Source organism: Alosa sapidissima, chromosome 23 (genome assembly GCF_018492685.1).
Source record: "Alosa sapidissima isolate fAloSap1 chromosome 23, fAloSap1.pri, whole genome shotgun sequence".
Classification (NCBI taxonomy): Eukaryota; Metazoa; Chordata; class Actinopteri; order Clupeiformes; family Clupeidae; genus Alosa; species Alosa sapidissima.
The window spans coordinates 16,375,100-16,398,082 of NC_055979.1; the positions used below are offsets into that span (position 1 = coordinate 16,375,100).

Below are 22,983 nucleotides of genomic sequence, written 5' to 3' on the forward strand. Positions count from 1 at the left end.
TGTTTGAACGGGTCCCAGAAGCAGCCATTTTGATTGTTCATGCTTCACTAATAATGAGGCGGACACATTTTTTAATCTTTACCACACAAGCCAAGCACATGGGAGAATAATTCTGCTTCTACGGATAGTTAGGTTGGAGTGTGTGTGTGTGGCGGTGAGGGGTGGTCAGCAAGTTGGATGGGTAAAGAGATCGAAAGTAACACTGCCACCTGAATACCCACAATTACAGAGAATATGGGGCTATTAACACGCAACTGTAAAAACAAACTAGATTTACTGCCTATTGTTTCCCAATTAAGCATCTGCAGAGAACAAAAAAATCTTTTATTTTCCATGTTCCCTCTCTCTCTCTCTGTCTGTGTTTTCCATACCATCAGTGTGTTTCTTTCAAGTGTGAAAATGTACAGTTTGGGAAACACTCGTACAGGAAGCCACAACCAAACTGACTAAGAACAAGGTCCACAACAATTTATAAAGCTACATAACGAGACTGATGATTAGGACCAGAGCATTGGTCATTACTGTAAATTGGGGTTACTCACAAGACATGAAATGGAGCTATTCGACTGTAAATGGCTTCATTTTCCGAATCCCTTGAACTTTATTTTTCTTTTCAATCCACTTTATGTTTGTTTACTTTTTCTTTTGGAGTTGCCATTTGCAAACCTTCTGTGCTCTGACTTTGAAACTTCTGGAAAAAAAAACTCTTTAGATCTATGCGCACTCACATGTTTCTACTTTCCCCAATGTCGAAACCAACACTGTCCACATTGCTTCGCCTTGAGTGACACAGATGTGGGATGATAAACGTGTAAGCAAACAAAGACCACTCATATGCAGAAAGGCCTCGCTTCTGTCTATTTTTAAGGGAAATCGAAGAGTGCTGGTGATGCAGAACAACAACAGGATGCAATGGATTAAAAAAAAGAAAACATCAAACATTTCCCAAAGCCACCACAATAAGTGAGAACTTTTGGTGTTTTCCTTGGAACACGTCAAGTGAGGCTAATCTCGAATGAGCATAGCCGGCTGGGTGACAGAATTGTCCCCAGAATGACTCCCAGCTGACTGTGTCAACATAGTGTTGTATTCGTCTGACTGAAAATGCTGGCTAAAAGAGATTGTTTTCCTAAGAGAAACATGTATCATGTTACCTAATCACAGAAGTATCACTACATCTGTAATATATAAATGATCAAAAGCTAAACTTGATGCTGTAACACCCCTTGAAAGGCTTGTTGTGGCTTAGTTGGGTTCCTCTCTGGGTCACTTTAATACTTTGAAAGGATCTTGGAGCTTAAGGACTGTGACATCATAATAACAAGGTTACCATTGACAGGATGTGACGTCACTGGTATTTAGGCAGTGGTATCTGAAACGTAGATGCCGTATTAACAGCAGGAATGCACCGAATCCTGATTTTTAAGGTTCTGCCAAATACCGAATCCGAAACCGAATTACAAAATGTCATGTTTTTGAGGAAGCATACAAAACATCCTGCAGACATTAAATTACATACAACATTTCACCCAAAGCACATACATGTTAGCCCGCAACATAAAGAGATTGTCTAGTTGGTTTGGAGCCACTTCTGGAAATGCTTTATTTGCTCTAAGAACACTAACAGTGAAAAGCACAAAAAAATATTGGACCACACATCACCTCAACATCTGCAATAACTCTAAGGGTGCAAGTTACGCTGAGATGCTGCAATAAGTTGAATGCAATTGTCAAACGTGCCACTAAACAGCAACATTAATAATTTGAGAGAACAAGCCTCTCTAAACAGAAAACGTGATCGGGCTTTTCAAGAGAGAGAAAGGTCAAAATGTCTTACAGCCCCTAATTCACTAAGAGATAGTCTATCTGTTCGCTTCCTTGTGCTATTCAGATTTTGTTTGATTCACCGCACTATAAACAGATAGATGAGACAGACAAACACAATCCTGTGCTGTTTACATATTTGTTTTTTCGATCTAATTGAGAGGGTTCCTCCCATCCTCTTAAGATCAACATAAACAAAACAGGACGCTTGAGAAAACCTTCACAATGATGTCAACTGTCTGGGCTCCCCGAAGTGGCTTGCCAAACCAAAAATTCAGCATGTCATACGGCACAGGTTTGTGAACATGCATGATGGTATGTATGTACTTGATCTGAGGCTTTTTTGTTATTCAATTTAGCCATATTGTGGATTGCTTATAATCTTAAGTGAGTGCAGCAAAGAGAAAGCTAGGCATGCATGAAGCGCTACTGGTGTTGTTTTCAATCTTGTGAAGTATGCCGGATATGAACCGGGTGGGAAGTATTACCGGTACTGCTGGACCAGCTGAACATTTTGGCCCTTAAAATAAAATTCAGAATTCTTGGCAAAGATGGATCCTTAAACTGCTCCCATTATGGGAGAGCACAAAGACATCTCTGTGAAGACGGAGTCTAAATGAAATGATCTACAATTTGCATTTAAGTTCATATTTTCTCCTTGCTCAGATGATCTCCAATAAGTAAGTACAAAACTAGTCAATCTACTGTAGGTTGGTAAACAAGGACCAAGGCAATTATGCCTACATCATTCTCCTACCCTCATTTAGTCAGGAGACTCTTCTGGTTGCTTTGAAAGTCCTATAAATCCACAAGTAATGTGTCCTACAAATAATGGACCCATAAAAGAATGCCTTGCATACACTATGACCCCAACTTCCTTGCGTCCATGGCAACGGAATACACACAGCTGCTTGTGTTCACCGCTCAACCCGCCATCTTCACACGAGAGCAAAGCTGCTGAGGAAACATGTCTGACCTGCTCTATGCTGTGCTCCTTCTCATTTGCATGAACGCTTTTCGGATGCGAAACAGACCTTTAGGCCAACAACAGGCCCGATAAGGCTTCATTTCCAAGGACTGAGTGGGGGGGGGGGGGGGGGGGGGGGAGAGGGAGAGAGAAAGAGAGTGAAAGAGAGAGGGAGAGAGAGAGAGATGGGGAGAGAGAGAAAGAGAGAGAGTGAAGGGGAGGAGACAGCAAGAAGCAAGGCAGAGTGAGAGAGGCAGTAAAATGGGAGTGAAGGGAAGAGAGAGGGAGAGAGAGAGACACACACACAGACAGAGAGACAGGGGGATAGAGAGAAAGTAAGAGACTGATGGAATAGGCGCAGATGAGTCATAATCAACCTCCCAAATTTCCATGAATTTCCAAACAGACTCACATCAGCGCCTGGGTCTCCGGGCTCTCCGTCGTCTCCCTTGGGCCCGGGGGTGCCGATGACTCCCTGGAGAGAGAGAGAGAGAGAGAGAGAGAGAGAGAGAGAGAGAGAGAGAGAGAGAGAGAGAGAGACAGAAGCAAGCGAGGATGAGGGGGGCTCCCAGCCACAGAACACACTCACCATCTCCACCCATCTTGCTGTGGCTTAGATGAGTTTGCACTCTTTGAGGTTGAGCCAGTACACCCATCATAAATTCATATAAGATCACAGCACAGCTGCTAACAGCTGCTACCAGAGTAGCATGGCTCTTATCTTTGCATTAAAACACTTCATGAATCAACCCGCATGCATGAATCATATGAATCATTAGTTTACTAGGAATCCAAATACAATTTGTATTAGTAATCCAAACATAAACCGCTTCATAACTTTATTTAATCCCTGACAGCTCTTTGGAGAGTTTATTGACGGTTATGATAAGGCTAAGACTCCACTCCACTCCACCCTTGTGTTTGAATTAGATCCACATTGCAGGTGGTTCTAGGGTGGGTGAAAGTGAGAAAGTTCTTCAAGCTAGCTGTTGCAGCTATAAACAGACTTGTTGTTTATCAGTTGTAAACACTGCAGCAGAAGGGTGTATGGTGATGATTGCTTCACTTCCAACTAGGACTCTTAGCATCAGACAGAACTTATTGTTTACTTTGGGTGTTAAATCAAACCTCAATTCAGATGGATAATAACCCCACAAATCTAGCAAAAAGGCACAAGTGCTCTGTTGACTATACGTACAGGCTCTCCTGCATCGCCTCTTGGCCCTGGATATCCCTAAAGACAGAAAGAAAAAAGAAATTAATATTCAATGCCTCTCTAAAACTGACAAAAACAACAACAATATATTCAGCAAAGGTTATAATATATTTACCTGGAATCCGTGACATCCGGCAGTTCCATTGCCAGGGACACCATCTTCTCCCTGAAGACGAGGAAACAGTGTTAATCCACTTTATTTAGTATACTCCCTTCTGTTTCGCATTTACAGTCAACTTCATAACATTAATGCATTTACAGTTATTGGGATCAACTCACCCTCTCTCCCATGAGGCCTCTGTCTCCCGGCGATCCTTTGATGCCTCTGGGCCCTTTAGGTCCCTAAAGTGAGAGGAGGATAGATGGGAAGTCTAGTTTATAGCTTGAGTAATCCAACAGGGAGGCAGCCTGTCAGTGTTTATCTCAACATGTTGTAAATCACAGCGGACAGTATGCAGGCTCATATATACATCCTCACCTCTGGTCCTGCTGGTCCCTCGTCTCCACGGTAACCCGCCAACCCTGCACGACCAGGCTCACCCTACACAAGAAACGACACAGTTAAAATTAAACTTAAACAACGTATTTGAAAATGTGTATCAGTCATGTGGTCTGTGCTCACAACATTTGTTTTTTTTATCCAAAAGGGTAGATATCTAATCGCCTTCAAATTCCTGAGAATGTTTGTATGACTTCAGAGAATTACAGAAGGGAAAGGAGAACACTGCTATCCATTCAAGCCTAATTAAAAACCCAAAGTTCAAAAAACACTTAAGGGAAACAAAACCGATACTATGGTTAATTATCCTTTCCCCCTTTTCCAGTCTTGAGTCAGGGGCTCTGAATAGAACTCTGGTGAGAGGTGGTGACTCAGAAGGCGGGAAATATGATGTTTATTTTCATTTTATGCCTTATTTTAACCAGCAGGGACATCTGAAACATGGAAGAATTGCATAAGCAAAATGGAGGTTTGGAAAGAACATTAGCCTTTTCTAATGCATTAACGGACTTCTCCATATTTCCATTTCTTTGGGAAGCGGTGCAAGTCATACGCCCACTCCTACTGGAAAAAAAAAATTCCTGCCAATAACAAAAAAAGAAAAAAAAGAAGAAGAAAAAAAAAAAATTAAGAAAAAAGATTTTCTCTCACTGTCAGATGCTGGTCTGGCTACACCCCAAAGACCAATTCCACAAAAAGCTACGACAGAGAGCAACACAACACACGAATAGCAGCGCTATGAAACCAAACATGTGGCGGTGGGCCAAACCTTACTTGTAAAGATCACATAACACTACGCAGTGCACCATGCAACTGCAGAGAGAGGTCTCTGGTGCACTGGTACATCAGCTGCCTTATGAGGTAGAACAGCCCGCACAATCCAGGCTGACTCACTGCACTAAATCACCTTACACTTAAGCAAAGCTGGACCTTGTTGTTTGAGAGACACACAGCGTAGCTTCTAGAGCAACGGCTGTCAAGAGTGGGTGATGGGAGGATTAGTCATAGCTCAGCTGGATACTTTCAGTCGCTGGACAGTGTAATGGTTGTCCCCTTTGCTTATATTTAGACCCATTCTTGGCTTCGATGCCTCCACACCTTCAGGGAAGCGAGGTTTGCTAGCGCTATGCTAATTCTGGATCACAGCGATGGGTCACTGAGCTAGCACCACCCAATTCATGAGCCTTGGTTTCAATTCATGTGTAGGCCTACTCAACATAGTGTCACCAACAAAGGCAGTGGCGGAAAATACTAGTCTCATTCCACTGACTTTGAATTCTTGAATTACTTATAGGAACGTCACCTATTACCAACCGTCCCGTATTTCCAACCTCTTACATGTACAGTATGTGTCACTAATATTAATTTCTATACAAACCAATATGGCGGACTCCTAAAGAAACGCAAGCACCCACACCATAAGTGTATCTAAATTAGCTATGTACTGTACCAAACATTTACACCTCTCAACACTTTCATTTGACTTTGAAACCGTCTGCTTCATGCCCTTACCTAAACATCCAGGCATAACATCTACCCTAACCCCTGCTGTGCTGAGCAGAGAGGGCTAGCTTTCATTTTGTGCCACAGTGTACTGTAGGTTACAGGACTGCATAAACTAGCCAGGCCTTTGACCAGTAAACAGTTTATAATATCATAACTTTATCCCTGTCTTACTTCAGAGGGACAAGGTTAGCCCCTGGGTTTCATCGTGTGACCAGTCTCTGGAGCCTTTATAATGCAGCCCATCTGGGGTCCTTCTGGCCTGTTGAGAGGGCCCATAAATCCAGTCTTCTTCTGCCCTGCCCCCAAATCCCACGGAGATGAGTCTAATTTCTTATCTGGAAGGCACCACTTTGTTCCTTCCCTGCCTTGTGACCTTGCCAAAAGGGCTCTCTGACCTTTCCAGTTAGGGGGCAGGGGGTTGTACGAGGCTGAGGGATGCCTTTCGTTGGAGGTCAAACCTGACCTTCGTACTCCATTTGTGACTAAGCAGAAAGGAGGCTGAATGTCATTTTTAAATCTTTTTAACCTGACCTGACCTCGAGAGTTTTAAAGGAATTCTTTTGCCTGCTAGAAGTAATTGCACTCCCTGCTAATATATATATGCATATATAAAAAAAACACTGGTAGATACACTGTGCAATACACAGGCTCTGGTAAAATGGCTAAGCATATGCGTAGAGCTACAAGCTCATTTTATAACAAAGAGTGAAGAGGTAGACTCAACATAAGGCTCCATGCCAACAGTAGGAAAGCTTAGGTTTCTACTGTCAGATCAACAGAGGAGAGGTTGGTGATTCGGTTCTTACCGGATCGCCGTTTGCCCCAGCTGATCCCTCACGTCCAGGCTGACCACGAGGCCCAGGGTCACCCTGCAGGAGTGAAAGGGTTAAAACACTGGCCAAGGCAAAGCATTAAACCTGTTTTGGCACAGGAATACTTAAGCAATGGGACACAAGTATGAGTGGGGTTGGTAAGGTTTATTCCCAAGGCTGTAATGTGTTAGTGATATTCATCTCAACATTCAACCTATTCCATTTACTCTATTTTTCTCACTTGATGTGACGTTGTAAAATCACTCCCTAGTTCCTACTCTAGTTCCGAGTTAATGGAATGTTAACGTCAGACAATTCAGATCTAAAGTAGGCCTATCAATAATGGAGTGATTGCTAACAGTTCCCCACTTATAAGTATAAGTATAAGTATAAGTATAAGTATAAGTATATATACTCTTTTGATCCCGTGAGGGAAATTTGGTCTCTGCATTTATCCCAATCCATGAATTAGTGAAACACACTCAGCACACAGTGAACACACAGTGAGGTGAAGCACACACTAATCCCGGCGCAGTGAGCTGCCTGCAACAACAGCGGCGCTTGGGGAGCAGTGAGGGGTTAGGTGCCTTGCTCAAGGGCTTATGACTTATGGACTTGGACTTATGGATTGCTTCTCATCCAATCATAAATTGATTAATTGTTTCACTGGACATCGCATAAAGGGAATTTAATGGTTATTAAGTTGCCAGAGTGTTTGCCAGTGGTATCATGATCTCATACTCTGGGGCAAATTGTATCTCTTGCCCAAGTCCGACACCCCTAGAGCTGTGAGCTGACCTAAGCAAAAAGGTTTCAGGTTGAAGACTTACAATCTCTCCCCTCGGCCCGCGGTTTCCTCTGGATCCTTGTTCGCCCTTCTCTCCTGGACCTCCCTGTAGTGAAAGTCTCATTGTCATCACAAGGTCATCTTGAATTTCCCCTTAGGGATCAATAAAGTATCTATCTATCTATCTATCTATCTATCTACAAGGTGCTGAGCTTCTTACAGATTATGTGTACAGATTGTGAATACCGGTAACATGACTTCATGACACATTTCTGAGTTTTGAGGAATTGAAATCATTTCATAACTCTGTTGTGTTGAAAATGTAAACGTAATGCTTACTTGGGTGCCTGGTCCTCCATCTTTTCCTGGTTGGCCCTTTAAAAAAGAAACAAGCTGTTAAAACTGAATTTTGACCAAATTCCCTCCCTGTGAAAGAAGAAGATCACACACACACACACACACACACACACACACACACACACACACACACACACACACACACACACACACACACAAACATACTGTACACACACACACACACACACACACACACACACACACACAATGACATTCTCCAAAGCCCTAGAAGGCTATCCTCCCAAAGGGGCTCTTACTTGGCCTTGGCCTTGCTTATGTCTTACTCACAGGATACACAGAACCTCCATCACGGGGGCCTCCAGAGAAACCTGTAAACACGTAGGGGCTGGGAAATACTCACGTCATCGCCTCTCTCTCCTTTGTCTCCGTTTGCGCCTGGCGGTCCCCTGTCTCCCTGCACAAGTGAACCAAAAGACATGTGAGGCAAAGCAAACCATGGGGCTGTGGCGAGACAAGGATGCGTGGAAGCACCAACTATAAATTATCCCTCAGTCCCCCATCCCAATCCCCATCTCAAGCCTCATCAATGCTAACTGCTAAACACTACCATCTGTGAGTCAATCCTCTCAACATCACAAAGCTATGTGTAAACAGCCGTCTGATGGTAAACCACTTCGACTGATTGCCCCCAGACGGGATCTTTACATTACTAATCGGTGGATGAGTGTACCAGCCTCACTTGTTCATTGAGGGCGTCCTATTTACCTTTGGTCCAGAGGGGCCGTAGTTCCCGGGACGTCCAGGTAAACCATCAAGTCCACCCTCTCCCTAAAGATGAGAGAAATGTCAGACACTACCTCATCAACTGGTGCGGAAGTCAATTAAATCTATAGCATCTGCAAACAAATAGAAGGCTTAGTCTTTGGTCAAACTTAAGAACTGTTTCAATGATGGGAACATTAAAAAAAAAAAATGCGACTACAGTTCAGATAAGCATGTTCATACTTTTCCTCCTTTTACACCATATGGTCCAGGGTCTCCTTTTGGACCAGGCTCTCCCTGCAAACCCTGTGACAGAAAGAAGAAAACGTTTCCTTTCAGACATGACAAATGGAGCAGTGATCCTCTCCCCCACACATAAATGATGAGCACTAATCCCACAGAGGCTGTATTGTGTCTCACAATGAAGAGGGAACAGTATAAAACTGTATTTTAGCACTGAAACTTAGAATTACACAATGGATAGCAGAGGGGGAGGTTCAGCAAGAAAGTGAGAACCCTTTGTGAATGTCTACATGTCATATTTGGTAAATGTTTGGCAGTGTCCCGGGGCAAACATCCCCTGCTCTGGACTCCAGATGCAGGCTGAGTGGAAGCAGCTGGAGGAGAACGAGCTTGTCTGAGAGAGCGGAGGGAGGGTGGGTGCCTCGGCCAATCAGCACTGTTTGGGGGAGAGAAGATCCAGGTCGATAGCCAATCAGCTTTGTGACTGATAGCTTGTCATGGTCAAATAAACTTTTTGGCCAATCATGTTTGGGATGGAAGGCAAAACACCTGGACTTGGATGTATGATAAGTATCTTTTGTGTTTTTTTTTTTTTTGTTACCATTAACCTGCTTGCTTCAGAGAAGAAGACCTGGTGAGTCTGGTGATAGGAGTAAGCCAATCAGATCACCGTAAATATAATTAGAGCAGATATTTAAAGCAATCAGTTAACCCATGGCTAGTTTACCATAGTGAGATGTACTGCCAATGCCAAGCAACTGGTCTTGAAGCCTAGTCTAAAATGCCCTTGAATGTTAACAGCTCAGACACGGGTAAGAAAATGATGCTAACAGACAGATGACTGTCAACACCCACACCAAAATGTGGGATTCTTTCCACAATGTCTTCTTTTCCTTGACAATTTCAATAAAGCATAATGACGATGATGATGATAATAATGACAATGGTGATAATAATAATGAATGATGATTATCACCATGTGCATGTATTTGATTCATTTAGAAATCTTTTGTGATGTGTTAAAAACATCAACCTTAAAAGCTTTATGTAATAAGGTTACAATTTAAAAGGAACACTGTTTTTTTAGGGTGCTGCAAGTTTTCCTTTGTGTGGGCGTAAGAATGACAGAAGCAGGGGAAGGGGGCTGGGGGGGGGGGGGTGTGGCTGACCACACTGGGCCCTCCCCACACTGTGAGGATGGAGCCGTTGACAGCAAGAGTCCTGAAACAGCTGTTCCTCCCCACCCGGGCCACACAGCTTCTCAGAGCTGCCGCTTTTACATGTAAACACGCGTAGTAGAGCCGACACCTGGAGAGATGAGGCTCTAGAGGATGCTCACTTACATCTGGTCCTGGAGATCCTTTGCAGCCGGGAAGACCTGGATAACCTGGTTCACCCTGTGGATGAACAAGAGACAGTGTATAAACACACTTGGGAATACACAGAGGGGGGGGGGTGTACAAAGGCATGGGCAGCCCCACGCATACACAAAGCTTGAATGCTGTGGTTTGGTGTGGGTAGCCGTGAGGTTTACACAGAATATTAACCAAGCACACCCATGGCCCCATGGCTCAACCCTCACTCACATGGACATACTGTACACGCACATATACTGACAAAGACACAGACACACACACATGCACACACGTACACACACAACCATGAGGAGGTCAGTCAGCCTTAGGCACGTACATCTGGGTCAAACAAGCAGAAACAGCTGGAAAGGAGAGTGTGAAGTGAGAAGACCTATGATGAACACACACACACACACACACACACACACACACACACACACACACACACACACACACACACACACACACACACACACACGTTTCACAGCCCCACAGCTTAAACCCCCTGTTTGGACAGCATGAAGTCATTAGCAGATGTTATAGGATGTGGTAAACAGCACAACTAGATAAGAAACACACACTGCAAGAACACAAACAGCCATCCATGCCACAGCAGGACACACTCAACAGACCACACAAGGAGGCCAACCAGGCCAGGGCACTGTGAGGGGGCTGGGGTGCACGGACCACATGACCACGATGGATCAGTGAGAAAGCAACAGAGCATCTTCTCGCCAAGGGGAGGTCACTAGACTCATCAACACAGGACGGACAGGGCTGCAGGTGTTATGCTAGTGAAGCAGAAAACACAACGCTTCCTGTGCCTGAAACTTCTCAATTTAGGTTTTGAAAGTCAGACGGCCATTCTAGAACCCTCAAGTGCAGGTTTCTCACACAGAACTTTTTGTCCATCTATGAGTACCAATGATGGACATTTCTCTAAGAATCAGGCAGTTGTTGCTAAATGATTAAATGTAGTCTTGCTTTTCTGGAGATTAAAACTGGAGCCTTCTTTGCCTTGTTGATGAAATGAGCGTCCACTATGACCCTATTTTGAAGATATATGAGTGACAAAAGAGTTTCAGTGGATGAACATAAGTGTGAGTGCTGATCTCCTTTACCTTGCGTCCATCAATGCCATCAATGCCATGCTGTCCTTTGTCTCCCTGGAGGAGAAATTTAGAAACATGTTTAGCTCCTGTTGAATCTGAGCGATGATATCTTAAAGGCAGATATTTCAAGAGGAGAAGATATTTACCTTGAATCCTTTGTGGCCCCTCTCTCCCTAGATGTTAGAAAAGATATGTAAGTATAGTCTTGTGCTTTCATTAAGCATGATACGGTATAATTGATATAATTAAGTCAATGGTAACCTGCAATGCATAATTATACCTTGTCGCCTCTCACTCCTCTGTCTCCCTATGAAGAAAGAATTGAGAAAAAAATAATTAATGACTTCAATAAGAGACATAACAATTCAAACAAGAGATATTGTCATATTTGAACAACAAGTAAAACATACCTTCATTCCTTGGTAACCAACAGGGCCAGGATCACCAGCATTTCCCTGTCAATGAAAAAAAGACCTTTAAACAACTTGGTTGTATTTTAATCCTTCTCCCGACTGAAATATGATATTAAAAAATCAGTCTGTCAAAGATGAATATGATATCACATGTAGAGTGAGTCATGAGTTAGCTCTCTCCCTGTCTCTGATTCTGGTCCAGGAGACAGCAGATTGACCGAATTAATATGTTTTGTCTGTGTGAGGTAAACAGGGAACCTTATATAATGGGTTCACTGGCTCTCCACAGTCAAAATGCCTAATGCCTAATGGAAGTGCTGGTCACCATCCAATGTTTATGAATGGGCATCCTGTCTGTGTACATGCTCTCTCTCTATCTCTCTCTCAAATGAGTACTCTACTGTACACTGTTTCAGAGCGGACATTCCTTTATTCTGATGGCGTGGTGACAGCTGTTCTAGTTCCAAAGTGTAGAGCCTGCCAAATTAAATTGCCTATCACTCTTGTAAATTCACCTTCCTTGGACACAACGGCTCATAAGATACTGGACTCAATGTGCAGCTTGGAGTCCTTGATACCATGAGGCAATTTAGGGAGTTTAGGGTCTCACAATGAAGGAGCTAATTTGTCCATTTATGTCATGCATATTCTAAGGGTTCCCACCCATTTTTACTGACAACATTTTAAAACCTTTCCATGACCTTTCAATAAACTTAATTTAAATTTCTATGACTTTTCACGGCCTACACGTACAAATGACTTACTTTGGGACTATTTTTGTGACTTAAACAACAAGATTGGATAAAATTTGTTTTCTTCCCCTCCATTCTATAAAGGAAGCGATCGTATTCTGTGACATGATGTACGCTGTCTCCTACCTACGTCCCTGGTAAGAAAATGAAATGTCATGACTTTTCCAAGACTTTTAATGAATTTATTGAGTTCCATGATTTCGGCAGGTCTGGAAAATGGGATTTTACAATTCCATGACTTTTCCAGGTTTTCCATGACCGTGGGAACCCTGATTCTACCTGAGATAGCACTGATCCTTAATTATGGTAATTATGTTCCCATCAATGAAAATACAAATGGCATCACACACCAGTACTAACCTCACCCATAAACAGCATGCAAACTTAATCTAAAATGTGATGGCCCAAATAACTTGCTTACCCCAGGCCTATAAATAATAAATGTGTGTGTGTGTGTGTGTGTGGGGGGGGGGACTGGCCACAGCGCCCATACCACATTGGGTCCAAGTGCCCAAGGGGACCCGGGTTCAAGTCTAACCCGGGTAATTTCCTGATCCTGTTCATTTTGTATGCCTTGTGTAATGATGACCATGAATAGTTGCTGTAATTGCATGACTGACTGCTTTGAAAGTGAGCTTTGTATATTTCGATTTTCAGCCTTTTTTTGTTGTTTTAAAGCCATACTAACATTCTACAGCCAACTGGTAACCTACCTATAACATGTCAGTAGAGTCAGTATAGCATAACATAGCATTGCATAGCGTAGTAAAGTATAGTATAGTACTGTATAGTATAATACTATACTATACTATAATATAGTACTAGTATAGTATGGTACATGTCTTGCATACATACAATGGGTGTTTGACTGTGCTCCTGTATGTATATTTGCCCTTTAACAGTCCAGTGTTCTGTGCTGCTATGTGACTGTTACTTCAATACTCACATGGGCACCAACGTCTCCCTTCTCTCCATGCATGCCTGGCCTTCCAGCTTCGCCCTAAACACAGAAACAGACCAAAAGAAAGAAAGAGATGGTATTTAGGAATAATGTTTTAATCACTTGGCCTGTTCACATGGGTGTTTCCAGCACGCGATTAGCTTTTCATACCCCTTGTAGCAGCATGTGTTGATCTAAATGTTTTATATATGTTGCTCACCTTGTATCCTGGTTCACCAATTCCTCCCTTCGGTCCACCTTTAGCCTACAAAGAAGGGATTAGGGATTAAAAAGACAGAATTAGTGGAATAAAAGATTTCATAATGCCAGCACAGGATGGTGCTGCTGGTGGTAGCCACTGCCCATCACACATGGACACTTGACTGAGTGAGCACCCATGCCAGCTTTAATTTGTCTTTTTTGATTGTACTACTACACAACATTTCAAATGGTTCTTAGTCATCCAAGTTTCTCTACTAAAGGTTTTGTTCCGATGTTTATTTACTGTATCGCATACATACGGTACATACTGCATTGCAACGCAACTTTATTGTGGCAACACTATTGCAGTATTGTCAGATTTCAGCTCTGTCCAGCTACTGTATGTTATTCCTGATAAAGGGATGCAAATACTGGAGAAAGCATGAATGATTTTTACTTACATTGCAGTCAAAGGAACAGCACTGTGGACAAAGAGAGAAAAATACAATTACATTATTATCATGTATGCTACTGTTATATCAGTAACACATGTTGATACTGTTACATTAATAATAGTTACATCAGTAATGAACAATGATAGTTGCTCACTGATAGTACATCGGTAACGATAGTTACATCAGTAATGAACAATGACAGTTTCTCATTGATAGTCACATCGGTAACGATAGTTACATCAAAAATGAACAGTTGACACAATCAGCACTATAATTTGGATAAAGAAGATCCTATCAGATATAGATCAAACCAGAAAGCACATACCACATCTTTTGTTTCATTCCGCTGAAATAGAAGAGAGAAAGTATATACATTATGATTACATTAGACACATGAGATGTGTTCTCATACATTCATAAGCAATAAAACAACAAAGTACAAAATCTAACCTCATCTAATCATCTATAAAATAATTCTAAAAATGAGCATGTAAGTAATTAAATGACAGGCAAGTAGCAACACACACACACACACACACACACACACACACACACACACACACACACACACACACACACACACACACACACACGCACGCACACACACACACACACACACACACACACAAAATCTAACCTCATCTAATCATCTATAAAATAATTCTAAAAATGAGCATGTAAGTAATTAACACACACACACACAAATAGCTTTGGCTGATAGTGGTGAGATGTCCTGAGTCCTAACTTACAATGATCTCAATGATGGTTTTAATGGCAGCGGTCGTGCCTTCACGCCTCAAGTTGGCAGCAGTGAAGTTCTGACGGTAGTTTTTGTCTGTTGCGATGATAGACAATCTGGCATCCTTTGGAAAGAGAGAGAGAGAGAGAAAGAGAGAGAGTGAGAGAGTGATAGAGAGAGAGAGAGAGAGAGAGAGAGAGAGAGAGATAGAGAGAGAGAGTGAGAGTGAGAGAGAGAGACAAGGAGACTACTGATTAAGCTACTAAATGTGAGTGCTTTCATCTTGATTTCATGCATTGAATCGCTTGTATATACAGCTGAATGTTCCACAACTGGCCATCACTTAACCCTCTTAAAGTTTATCAGTACACATCTGGAAACAGGAAGTGTGGGTCAACTGAAGGAAATAGCCTTCCTCACTCCTGTAGGAATCACTAGACAGATCATAGGCATTCAGCTTGACTTTGCTCTTGTGTTTGTGCCTAACTACTGAGCAACCCAAGACTAGAAAGGAGCATCACTTGGTGTGCTGCTTATGTTATCACAGACTTCCACTACACAACAGAATAATTACAATGCCCATATACCACAGTTGGAGGAGCCATCAAATATGCTAAACGTAAGATGTTCGCTCACAGGGGTGTTTCGCTCACAGGTTTGTTTCACTGACAGGTGTCGCTAGACTTATTCTAACTATCCCACCTATCCATGTACTGGTGAGGCATCCATTCTCCACTTACCTGTTCATCAGGAGAGATGGCCACAGCAAAGACTTTGATGCCATGCTGTTTGGCCTCTTGGGCTGCATCCTGGATGCCTCCGCACGGTTCCTTATAACCAGTCTCCGGGTGGCCGTCCGTCACCACTACAATGTACTTGTTCTCGTGGTAGTAAGAACCGCTGTTTAAGGAAGGAGGAACAGAGTATATGCCTAGATAGTTAGCACTCGGTCATATGTACGGGGAACTCAAGTTGAGATAACTTTGTGCTAATGCTAATAGTGGGATGCTCTGAGAGCTCGCATGTGGATACCAGCTCAAACTAGTCATTTGGGTTAAAAATGCCCAATGGACAAATAAAAATGTGGTGTGAAACATGTAAAAGCTGTATTCTAAGAAGATATAGTGTTGACACGTTAAGGTAATGATTGGATGGTATGGTCATGTGCCTATGAGCAATTAATATTGGTATGCAGATGCATCTTGTGTGTGTGTGTGTGTGCGTGTGTGTGTGCGTGTGTGTGTGTGTGTGTGTGTGTGTGTGTGTGTGTGTGTGTGTGTGAGTGCATGAACACAATATGTTTACGTGGGTGCATCTGCATCTGAAGTGATACTTACTTAACCATCACTTCAGCGATGCCCCTCTTGATGGCACAGTCTGTGTAGGTTCCCTTGCCAATGTACTTGATGGCATTGATGGCAGCCTTCAGGCTATTTCTCTCACTGACACTCTGCATGTCCCTGAGCTCTCTGACCAGCTCGACACTGTCACTGTAATGCAGGGCTCCCGAGTTCCACGTCAGGGTCCGGTCACATTCCTGGTTGCTGGGGGGGAAAACAGGCAGCAAAGTCCATAAACTTAATAAAGAGTTGATCTACAAAGGCCAGTTATTCAATGTTACTGACACACTTCACAAGAAAAGGGAAAAAAGAGGGTGCGGTGAAGCTTGGAATGCTGTGCTTTGGTAATGCTAGAGCCAAAATCACAATACTGTACCAATATAATGAGTCATGATTATACTGTATTTCTTCAATCACATCATATGTATTTGTCATCTACTAAACAATTCTTTGGGTACACATGAGGTACTTTGGACACGGCACTGACTATGATTTCGGTTAACATAAAGGAAATGACAAAATGTGATGGGATCTGCAAAAACCCAAAACATAAGTTTCACCAACTTTGATTTAACTTTTGTACACCTTTGGTGTTCCTGGTCAAAAATGGCATATGACCAGCCATTAGAAATGAATGGGTGAGACTACATATTGATCAGATGGACAGTACAGTACAGGCCATCGATTGAAAATGGAAGGTCAATAATAATATAACAATAATATAGGCATTACTATGGATTTATAATAAACTATAATGCAGCTCTCATGGAAAACAAAACTAATAAACATGAAACAAACACAATAGGTTAAGTTGGTTAAAATTCACCAGAGAGGGTTGAAACAGCAGAAATCATGTGTTCATCAGAAATCAGCAGAAATCATCAATGTTTGATTTCACCATGTGATGGGTTTTTCACAGATCGCATCATAAATATGCTCTTGGTCATTGTGGACAGTTATAGAACGGCGTTTAAACTATGATATACTTTGTTGAATTCAATGACCTTGTATTGGCTGAATTATTGTCATGGCGATAACAAACTCTGTGTTTAGGACATAGACAGTGTTTGTCTATACATACAATTCCTTGAGCTCATCAATAAACGTGTTGGTCCATTGCTGGATCTGGCTGATGTAGTACTCTGGAGGTTTGGCACGGAGTGCCACACTCTCAGAGGTATCCAAGACAAAGAACAGATCCACTGGGCAGTCTGAGGAGAGGAGAGAGAGAGAGAGAGAGAGAGAGGAGGAGAGAGAGAGAGAGAGAGAGAGGGAGAGGAGAGAGAGAGAGAGAGAGAGGTCAGATCAAGGCTGCATTGCAAACATCATGTCACTTGCCATGATTTTCACACACTCCTCCTCCCTCAGCAACAGTGTCATAACTAAAGGAATGATATATCTGCCTAAATTTATTTACACTTCAAAAACTCCTTAATATCTGCTGTATCATTGAATCAAAGTAGAGAGACACGACTAGTCCAATCATGGCTGCCTCAAACATCATGTCTCCATCATGTCACTTGGCATGATTATATTGTGCGGAGTGGCTGCCCGATTCTTAACTTTTATACTGAAAGGAGCAATCTAGGGGGCAACAGTGTACAGTATCTTTGGGTCTTTCCAACCGTCAGATTTCTTCCATTGATTATTTTCTGCCTTACGAACTACTGATGCAGGTCAGGCCCTGAGTCTAAACATCTGTGCAGCGAGTTAGGCTGGTCTAAGGAGTTCTTGATGGAGCCTTTCCCTTACAAGGTTCTAAGAACATTTGAAAGACTCTTTTGTGGGGTCAACCTGAAGAAGACTGTTTATAAAAAGTGCAATACCACATCCGTGTTGACAATTTGATAGCCTCTGGTGTATACCTTGTTCCAGTGTTGTATGTGTTGTTTAGCAACTGAGGAAACTGAAAGCAAGATTCTCTTTCGCAAAAAGAGAACAATTAGAAAGATTTAGACTTCCCATCACCACACTGTCTGAAAATCAGAGAACTTGACTCAACAATCCACATATTGTAAACAGTCAAGAAAGCATACTCAGAAATTGTTCAAATAAACAAATACATTGCATGCTAACATGTTCAGTATCAGCAGGCTACTAACATTAGCACTGATACATGAAAATATAAACATATAGGGCCTACCTATAACTTGTTGATTGAGGTGTTACCCCTAGTACCTGGATTTGTATCACGTGACTTTCAGTAGTCACATGACCCCATTAATAAATCCCGTAATATGCTTCTTTTTTTTTTTTTTATAGTCCCAGCAAATGAGCATGTGACATCTTGATATTTCCACTCATGAACACTCACATACGGTATTTAACTAAAACGGTAAAATCAGTTTGGTGGCCTGGTTCAAACCCCTAGCCATCATTCCTCCGGCTACACCACATTAGCAAGTATATGGCATATAATCACAAAGCCAGGAAACAATAGATGAATAGGCCTATTTCTGATAACCCCTACAGTAGCTCCACACATCACCGTGCAACATAGCAAAACATAGACTTCATGACCTGAGAAAGGCCTCTTAAACGTTAAACAAGATGTCAGGACATAGGCTGCTTTCACTCGTTGTTCAAGTACAAGAGCAGTCACTCACTCTGCTTCTGCAACGTATCTTACCTACCGTGAATAAATTCCTGAATTTATTCTTATAGCAAATAGCAATTTTGATTTAACTAACATGTGATGTGAAATGTCTCCGTTTAAACATAAGGTTTTTCTACCTTAGAAAAAGCAACTAATGCAAAACAGAAGCCAAACAGAAGCCACAGGTTTTGTCTGACTATTTGAACAATAAATTATTGTGCCAAGCTAATAACATATGCAATAATGTGCGCAACAAATGTAAACTTTTCGTATAGGTTACACCTAAGGTACACCTTAGCTTTGTCTTTCCAAACATCCAGAAATACCAATGTTTTAACATAATAAGGCAAACAGGGTTATTACCTTGAAACGGATTTCTTAGGTTTTGAGTTCGCATCACTTCCCATAACGAGCACAGCCAGAAAGCTGTTAGAATAAGTCCTCTCCGAGCCATGGTCCTAAAAAGTCCTTTGCACGTTGACCGTGCAAACTACGGACAAAACAGCAACGTTAGCCTACCTGAGTACTTTAAAGGGAAAGGAGAAATTATCAGGATTGTAATCCAGAAATCCCACCTTGGACCAGTGTAACGGGACAGAGGAGAGGGAGGAAGCGTCGGCTGGAAGCGCAGGTCCAGATGTGAACGCCTTAATGTGAAGGAAGGACGTAGGAGGAGTTGACTTCACCAATGTAGCCTTCTTTAGAGTTCTTATCCTCGAGACATAAAATATCAAAACGTATCCCTCATCTAATCTAACACATGTTTCGATTGTTTAGCGAACGCATTACATTGAACTTACATTGTTTTAAACCATCTACATAGGTTCATCATAGGTTACAGATTTCTTTTTTTTTTCCAAATGTGTTCTCTTGCAGCATTTAGGCTACTACTTTTAATGTGTTTACTTCGGTGTGTTGTAGGATAAGCCATAATGCTTAATGGGGCATGTGATTAAGAATGGTAGAACAAACTCTATGGATGAGTATTCTATGAAGCAAGTTAATGGACCGTGTGGAACCTGGATGGGTGATAAGGGGTGTGCTTGTGTTTGCAATATATGCGTTTGTGTAGTTACCTTCATGTATTAGACTAGTTTTCAAAGTCTGGACAGTATTAGGAGTGAGTGAAAGGGGTGGTGGCGGTGGAGTTTGGGAGTTTAGGGTGATTGTGTGTGGGGTGATGAGTGGGTGGCTGGGTTAGGGTGAGGAGATAGTGAAGACATTTGGTGGAAACCTTCAGCTCTGCTCACATGTTGTCCAGTCTTCCATGATGGGGGGGGGGGGGGGGGGGGGGGGGGTCACAGTTCTCTTCACACATCTGCATTTCTTCAAATCCCCGCCTGCCCCCCGCCTGCAGCCCCAGCCTCAACATGTCTCTGTGAAGAGGAACAGCGCCATCTATGTGTGTGTAGCTGACATTTAGCCTCCCTCCCTCTCTCCCTCTCTCTCCAAATAAATCACTCATTTTGAATGGTATGTTGTTATGTAACAGTGGAGGTTTTTGTGTTGTATCCTCTCAGTGTTTAGCATACACGAGCGACGCAGCACAGCGCTAAACATCTGAATGCCGACAGCCAACTGCTAACCCTCACCTGTGGAATGGATTAATCCTTCCTCTGACAATTGAGCCATAGACTTTTCAAAGCCACAGTCTTGAGGAGACACAGCCCGCCAACAGGCCTCATGCTGTGACCTAGCATTGATACAATACGCCCCTGAAGAGCGAGAAAAGAATTTTGATCCAAAATGTTGCAAAATTGTAAATCTGCGAGTATATACATCTTCTTGGATCATCTCAGCTGTCTTGGCCGTGACAGGGAGGATTGATGCAGAGACTCAACGGTCCTGTTAGGACCACAGCCAGTGGTCACACTGGGATGATCCCCTCCCTTTTCCATGACGGTGCGACATGCAGACACCCTGTGTAACTGTAAGTGGTGTGGCTGTAACTGGAAAACTTGTCCCTCAACCAAGACATAACCCTCCATGATTGATTGGCTGTCAGAGTGAGATAATGAGTGGGCGTAATTGGTGATGGTGAACGACTGGGGGAAAAGTGACAGTAGTGGATATAGAGCTCATTGTAAATAGCTGCTCAAAGTGTGTGTGTGTGTGTTTGTATGGGTGTGTGTGTGTGTGTGTGTGTGTGTGTGGTGTGTGTGTGTGTGTTTGTATGCGTGTGCATGTGTGTGTGTGTGTGCATGTGTGTGTGTGTGTATGCGTGTATGCGTGTGTATGTGCATGCGTGTGTGTGTGTGTGTGTATGTGTGTGTGTGTGTGTGTATGTGTGTGTGTGTGTTTGTGTCTAGGGAAGATGAAGGGGAAAAACCCTCCGGTGCATGACAAAATATTTCCCCTGAGAAGCAGAGCAGTTAGTGTTGACTCTCAGCTTAGACTGCAATGAGCAACGCTGTGTGCCTTGGCAACGATGAATAAAGACAAAGGTGCTACAGATTATTGAGTGTTTAGAATAAAAATTGAGGCGGTGGGGGGTATTTTGATACAAACAGTTGCCTGTCGGAAAAGTAGAGGTTATAGTCACAAGGCTGTCTTCCCTCCCCAAAGCTGGGATTCAATTCTGTTTTAAAAATTCTATTACTGGAGAGACATTTGGCCAGTGCACTGCAGGCTTTTTCCACTGATCTCATACAGCAGTTTTGTTTTTTTTTCATCAAAAAAGGAAGGGGGAAAAAAATCATTTTGAGTGGAGTGGAGGAGTACGGGGTTGAGGGGGTGGGCAAAGAATCAGGGAGGGGAGGAGGGGAAAACCCCATCTGGTAATCATCAGCGTTTAATAGTGGAGGTTCAACTGTAAATCTGAGGAAGAGTTTGGTGGCTGTAGACGGAGGAGTGAGCCTTTATGAATGACATCAGGCCGCACTCCGCCATGTACAGGCTGAAGAGAAAGAAAAAGAGTATGAAGAATAGCAAAGAGAGATACAGATAGAGAGAGAGAGAGAGGGAGAGGAGCAACAGAAAATGAAGGAGAGAGAGAGAAAGAGAGAAAGGGAAATGTAAAGAGGGAGAGAGAGTGTGAGAGAATGAAAATAGGAATGCAAGAGAGAGCGAGAGAGAGAGAGAGAGAGAGAGAGAGAGAGAGAAGGGGAGAAGGAACACTAAACCAAATTCCAGGGGATGTTTCATCGCATTGGGAATAAAACATTGACTTGACTTGACTTGACTTGCAGGGGATGCTGGGACACAGCAATGCCATGTAATGTTTCATGGCACCTCTTTGAAATCTGTTGTAAACAGTCAGGAAGTCAGTGGTGATGAGGCTAGACAGCTGACCCAAACAGTTTGTTCCTGTGTGTATCTGAGAACCAGGGACATCCAAGGCTCCCGCAGGTTTGTGAGGGCAGAGGTCCAAAGCTGTAGATCTAACTGGATGAGTTTGGATTTTACTGACCACTTGGGGCTCTGGCGATTGACCGTATACGACGAGCAGTCGAAATCCCACTGCAGTGTTGTGTTTAGAGTCACAGCACAGTGGGATAATGTAAATTGTTAGGTCGCAAAACCGTGGTTTCTGGTTTGTTGTAAACAAATATCAATCTTCTTGTGGCAGTGTTGGTGTCCTCTGGCAATGAAGCGTACACACCGTTTGCCTTTGCATACTTACACAGTATACATTCCAATCATTCATTACTAAATACCATGTCATATGTGTACAACAGTCATACACCACAGGAAGACTGCAACAGCTGTTGTAGAGAGACTGCTAGAGACAAAAGGTGTTGATATGGAACAAGGAAAAGCCGGTGCCAAGATATGAAATGATTATGGTATATGTAGCACACCTCTTGTCTAGGTCAGTGGTTCTCAAACTGGGGGTCGCCAAAAATATTGGAGGGGTCGCGAAATGATTTGAGTCTGGATTAAAAACATTTTTGTAAAGGGTTTTAGTTAAAGGCTGCCATAGACATAATGCCTTTGATGTTGACATTGACATACAGTACCTATGAAAGAAGACATTTTGCTGGCTCTGCTTCCAATGCCCATCTCACAACATTTAGTAACTAAATTCCACCGGTTAGAGAGAAGGGGGTCGCGAGACTTGGTCCATGTTTTTTGGGGGTCGCCAGACAAAAAGTTTAAGAACCACTGGTCTAGAAGTTCTTTATTGCTGCATGTACATAAAAGAGG

General features: G+C 42.7%; 1 protein-coding gene across 2 annotated transcripts in view; it reads right to left on the minus strand.

The window, feature by feature from the left end:
• col6a1 (collagen, type VI, alpha 1) overlaps window positions 1–19,493 on the minus strand; it is a 29,396-nt gene extending 9,903 nt beyond the window's left edge. The window contains exons 1-26 of one of the 2 annotated variants that reach the window (XM_042079807.1): window positions 19,413–19,493; window positions 19,201–19,327; window positions 17,323–17,452; window positions 16,239–16,445; window positions 15,642–15,801; window positions 14,912–15,025; window positions 14,488–14,508; window positions 14,169–14,189; window positions 13,727–13,771; window positions 13,513–13,566; window positions 11,812–11,856; window positions 11,682–11,708; window positions 11,548–11,574; window positions 11,411–11,455; window positions 10,278–10,331; window positions 8,935–8,997; window positions 8,695–8,757; window positions 8,330–8,383; window positions 7,951–7,986; window positions 7,655–7,717; window positions 6,819–6,881; window positions 4,486–4,548; window positions 4,287–4,349; window positions 4,123–4,173; window positions 3,990–4,025; window positions 3,204–3,266 (exon numbers count right to left, since the gene is read on the minus strand). In XM_042079807.1, coding sequence (XP_041935741.1) covers window positions 3,204–3,266; window positions 3,990–4,025; window positions 4,123–4,173; window positions 4,287–4,349; window positions 4,486–4,548; window positions 6,819–6,881; window positions 7,655–7,717; window positions 7,951–7,986; window positions 8,330–8,383; window positions 8,695–8,757; window positions 8,935–8,997; window positions 10,278–10,331; window positions 11,411–11,455; window positions 11,548–11,574; window positions 11,682–11,708; window positions 11,812–11,856; window positions 13,513–13,566; window positions 13,727–13,771; window positions 14,169–14,189; window positions 14,488–14,508; window positions 14,912–15,025; window positions 15,642–15,801; window positions 16,239–16,445; window positions 17,323–17,452; window positions 19,201–19,291 — 1,659 coding nt within the window. In that variant the 5' untranslated portion in view covers window positions 19,292–19,327; window positions 19,413–19,493. Of the gene's footprint in view, window positions 1–3,203; window positions 3,267–3,989; window positions 4,026–4,122; window positions 4,174–4,286; window positions 4,350–4,485; window positions 4,549–6,818; window positions 6,882–7,654; window positions 7,718–7,950; window positions 7,987–8,329; window positions 8,384–8,694; window positions 8,758–8,934; window positions 8,998–10,277; window positions 10,332–11,410; window positions 11,456–11,547; window positions 11,575–11,681; window positions 11,709–11,811; window positions 11,857–13,512; window positions 13,567–13,726; window positions 13,772–14,168; window positions 14,190–14,487; window positions 14,509–14,911; window positions 15,026–15,641; window positions 15,802–16,238; window positions 16,446–17,322; window positions 17,453–19,200 lie in introns of both variants that reach the window. The other variant, XM_042079806.1, reaches the window with a different exon arrangement.
• Between the last annotated feature and the right edge of the window lie 3,490 nt (window positions 19,494–22,983).